We start from the raw sequence: 4,663 nt of genomic DNA, 5'->3' as shown, positions 1-4,663 counted from the left end.
AGAGAGAGAGAGAGAGAGAGAGAGAGAGAGGATGCCATGTTACAAAGATTAAAGGGACAGTGTTATAGAGAGTGTAGGAGAGGAAAAAGAAGAAGAAAAAAGAGCGCGAGGGCGTTATAGAGATGAGAACAGACAGGCTGACAGACTGACAGGCAGACAGACAGACAGACAGACAGACAGACAGACAGACAGACAGACAGACAGACAGACACAAAGAGACCGCAGGGAGGGGTATAGGTTATGAAATCAACATACAACATTTTCATTATATTCATCCCTTAATAATCTTTCTGTTGTTTTTATTTTTCTTGTCTTTTTTCTCTCCATCTGTAGATTGAAGACGACAACAAAAAGCTGCAGGAGGAGATAAAACGTTTGAAGAAAGCACTGGAGGAGGCGAAGGAGAGGAACAGAGAGGTGAGTCATTGCTGGATTATTTCTGTGGTAGTAAGTGGTAAATTGTTGGTGTTTGGTGCAGTGCAGAGAGAGGGGGGAGAGAGAGAGGGGGAAGAGAGAGAGAGAGGGGGGGAGAAGGGGGAGAGGGAAAGAAGAAAGAGAGAGAGGGAAAGAAGAAAGAGAGAGAGAGAGAGAGAGAGAGAGAGAGAGAGAGAGAGAGAGAGAGAGAGAGAGAGGAGAGAAAGGGATGAGAGGAGATGGAGAAAGTTGAGGGGGGGGGTTAAGAATTGTCAGGAGGAGGAGGGAGAATGCATTTTTTTAGATTGTGGTATCAATTAATAAATAACTGCAGTTATTACCATTTTTTCATGGGTGGTTGGCGGGTGCTGCAGTGTGGTTTACTCCTTGTGTCCCATCAAACACTTGTCTGTTAGTTACTCTTTAGTAGTAACACCTCAAATCTTTGGCACTTATTTGTTTGCAAGTTCTATAAAATATTTACTTTACTTTTGTACGCCGCTTATACCTTTTTGGGCGTCGTGGAATAAAATATTTACAAAAACTAAAACTAAACTCACCTTTTTTCTCAACTGTCATGGAACTCAGATAATTTTTCAATGAACCGAGTGTATGTTTCAATTAAGGAGTTTTCTCAAACTATTCTTTCTTCGCTGATTGTATTTCAATTAACGAATCGTCTCAAACGTGTCGCTGGGTCACCAGGGAGGTATCCCGGTGCGCATCGTGTACCGGCCGGACTCTGAGAACAGCGCAGACCGGGCCTCGTCGCTCAACTCGGAGGAGAAACTGTTGTTTGACGAGCTGCAACGAGAGTTGCTGGACCTGAAGCGAAACATGCGGCAACACGAGGAGGATCTGTCCAAGAGGGTCAGTGGCTGCCTGTTGTGTGTCTGTGGTGGTCAGTGGCTGCCTGTTGTGTGTCTGTGGTGGTCAGTGGCTGCCTGTTGTGTGTCTGTGGTGGTCAGTGGCTGCCTGTTGTGTGTCTGTGGTGGTCAGTGGCTGCCTGTTGTATGTCTGTGGTGGTCAGTGGCTGCCTGTTGTGTGTCTGTAGTGGTCAGTGGCTGCCTGTTGTGTGTCTGTGGTGGTCAGTGGCTGCCTGTTGTGTGTCTGTGGTGGTCAGTGGCTGCTGGTTGTGTGTCTGGAGATTAGTGGCTGCCTGTTGTGTGTCTGTAGTGGTCAGTGGCTGCCTGTTGTGTGTTTGCGGTGGTTGGCGGGTGCTGTCTGTGTGTGCGCGCGTGCTTGGTGTTTGTGCGAGGTTGTCATGTGTGTTGTCTTGTGTGTGTGTCGGTGTTCATGTCTTTTGTGTGTCAGTGTTCATGTCTTTTGTGTGTCAGTGTTCATATCTTTTGTGTGTCAGTGTTCATGTGTGTGTTGTCTTGTGTGTGTCAGTGTTCATGTCTTTTGTGTGTCGGTGTTCATGTCTTTTGTGTGTCTATGGTGGTCATGTGTGTGTTGTCTTTTGTACGTGTCAGTGGTGAGGGATTTTTTTGCTCTTAATATGTGTCAGTTGTGATGTTTGTTTTTTTTTCTTTTGTGTCAGTGTCAGTGGTGATGTTTTTTTGTCTTTTGTGATGTGTTTTCTCTCTTGTGTCCATAATGTTATCTCTTTCGTGTCACTGCTGACCTTTCTTTATGGCGTGGTTTTTAATTAATTAAATTTTGACTCACCATGGTATCCTCTGCCAGCTGTTGAGATGTACTCGCCTCCAACATCAAGTGTCTGCTCTGCTCAGATGTACTAAACCCTAATTATTATTTTTCAAAATTTTTGTTGCATTTTCATGTATTATACACACATACACACTCTCTCTCACACACACACACACACACACACACACACACACACACACACACACACACACGAACACACACACGAACACACACACATACGGCAAGAAAACGCATGTGTAGACACACAATCTAATGTCTCACTAATGCTTCACATAACAAACAAACAAACACACACAAATAACAAACGCATGTATAGACACACAATCTAATGTCTCACTAATGCTTCACCAGTTGCTGGATGCCGAGGCAGAGACCGCCCAGTTCAAAGAGGAAATGAGGCAGAAGGAGAAGGAGTACGAGGCTGAGATGGAGGAACACAGGCAGGCTGCAGAACTCATGAGGGTAATGCTCCCGATGATTACACATCAGCTACACACTTGCTACACACTTGCTACACACCTGCTACACATTTGCTACACACTGGCTACACACCTGCTACACACTTGCTACACACTGGCGACACACTTGCTACACACTTCCTGTACACTTGCTACACACCTGCCACATATTTACTACACATCTCTACACACTTACTACACACTTCCTGAACACTTGATATACATCTGCTACACACCTGCCACATATTTGCTATACATCTGCTACACTCTTGCTACACACTTCCTGTACACACTTGCTACACACTGACACAGTCACAGCCACACCACCACTGTACTCATATACAAATACACTCACATACTCATATTATATGCACAAACTCAAATGTACATTTGTACTGGTGCACATATTATTGGCGTATGGCCCAAATAAACATTCTGATTCTTTTATCATTTTAAATAAAAAGATAAATGGAAAAAAAGAAAAATTGTTTGTTTTTTTTACATAAGAAATGTATTAGATATATATGTGATTATTTATAATGTTTTGTTTTTGATTGAAAATCTTGTTCTAGTAAATGTGAGGCGTGCTGACAAAATGAGTTACTTCTCGCGATCCAAGAATGGAGACATTAGGCCGAAAATCAACTTTGGGGTCAGATTTATAGATTTGATGCCGTTTTGTTCAAGTCTACCGTGTCTTTTATTATTCCATACTTACAAATTGTACAAACACCATCTATAATGATGATGTATCAATTTCCATACGCCTAAAATCCCAAAGAAGTAACTCTTTTTGTCAGCACACCTCACAAACGTTTTCACCATATTGGGTTTTTTTGTGGGTGGTGGAAGATGTAGGTCTTTGTTTTTCTCTTTTAATTTTGACGGAAAGTCTTGTTCTGACCTTCTGAAAGGTTGCACCGTACGTATTGCTTATGGGGTTGTTGTTTGTTTGTTTGTTTGTTTGTTCTGTTTTTGGTTCTCTTTTCATCTTGAATGAAAATATTGCTGTAACCTGGCAAATGGTTGACCTTTGGCCTTTGTGTGACCCCCAGGAGAAACAGGAAGCTCGCATCCAGGTGATCGCTCAAGACCTGGACCAGGCTCAGTTTGTGGCCGACTCGCTGCAACAGATGTTGGAGGAGAGGGAGAAGTGTCTCAACGCTGAGCTCAGCAACGCCGATATGTCCAACCAGATGATCTGTGAGTGGTTGTGTGTGTGTGTATATGTGTGTGTGTGTGTGTGTGTGTGTGTGTGTGAGTGTGTGTGTGTGTGTGTGAGTGTGTGTGTGTTTGTGTGTGTGTGGATGTGGGTGTCTGTGTGTGTGTGTGTGTGTGTGTGTTTGTGTGCATGTGTTTCTTTCACTTTTGTTCATACTTGATATCCATCCCTCCACACACACTCTCTCTCTTTCTCTCTCTTTCTCGCGTCTCTCTCTCTCTCTCTCTCTTTCTCGCATCTCTCTCTCTCTCTCAAATACAACTTATTATTTGAGAAACTTTCTTTACCTCTCTAACTCTCTCTCACTCCCTCCCTCCCTCCCTCCCTCACCTCCCTTCCTCCCTCGACTCTCCATCCCCCCTCCCTCACCTCACTCACCTCCCTCCCCTCTCTAACTCCCTCCCTCCCTCCCTCACCTCTCTAACTCCCTCACCTCTCTAACTCCCTCCCTCCCTCCCCCAGCGGCCCAGGAAGATGAACTAGCCCGCCTCTACGACATCCTGGAGACCCAGCGTGACGAGATCGAGAACCTGAACCAGATCCTGGACCACCTGGCACAGCAAGGGCCGGATGGAGGTCAGTACATGCGTTATTATAATTATGATTATGATTATGATGATGATTATTATTATTGTTACTAGCAATACTATGATCATGGTAGACTTTCCAATCCTCACAATCTCCATGTAACAATCATCACAATTCTTTCATCTTAATCCCCCTGTTACGTTCCAATCCTGACAATTCCCCTGTAACGTTCCAATCCTGACTATCCCCCTGTGACCGTTGGCGGGTACTCTGGTGTGGTTTGCTCCTTCTTTCCTATCAAACATCTATCACCCCTGGGGCAGTGATACTGACTGAAGTGTCTTTAGGCCTTTCCCAAAGGAGGGGG

At 44.4% G+C, this 4,663-nt stretch overlaps 1 protein-coding gene across 1 annotated transcript in view; it reads left to right on the top strand.

Annotated features, from left to right (window-relative positions):
• Window positions 1–4,663, top strand: part of LOC118477118 (intracellular protein transport protein USO1-like) — a gene marked incomplete in the record, with an annotated part of 22,453 nt that overhangs the window by 11,281 nt on the left and 6,509 nt on the right. The window contains 5 exon segments of the mRNA XM_035971126.1: window positions 334–417; window positions 1,120–1,284; window positions 2,440–2,550; window positions 3,602–3,749; window positions 4,231–4,330. Coding sequence (XP_035827019.1) covers window positions 334–417; window positions 1,120–1,284; window positions 2,440–2,550; window positions 3,602–3,749; window positions 4,231–4,330 — 608 coding nt within the window.

Source organism: Aplysia californica, unplaced genomic scaffold (genome assembly GCF_000002075.1).
Source record: "Aplysia californica isolate F4 #8 unplaced genomic scaffold, AplCal3.0 scaffold00381, whole genome shotgun sequence".
NCBI lineage: Eukaryota > Metazoa > Mollusca > Gastropoda > Aplysiida > Aplysiidae > Aplysia > Aplysia californica.
Note: the sequence above shows the minus strand (reverse complement) of the source record. Positions and strands in the feature narration are given on the sequence as shown.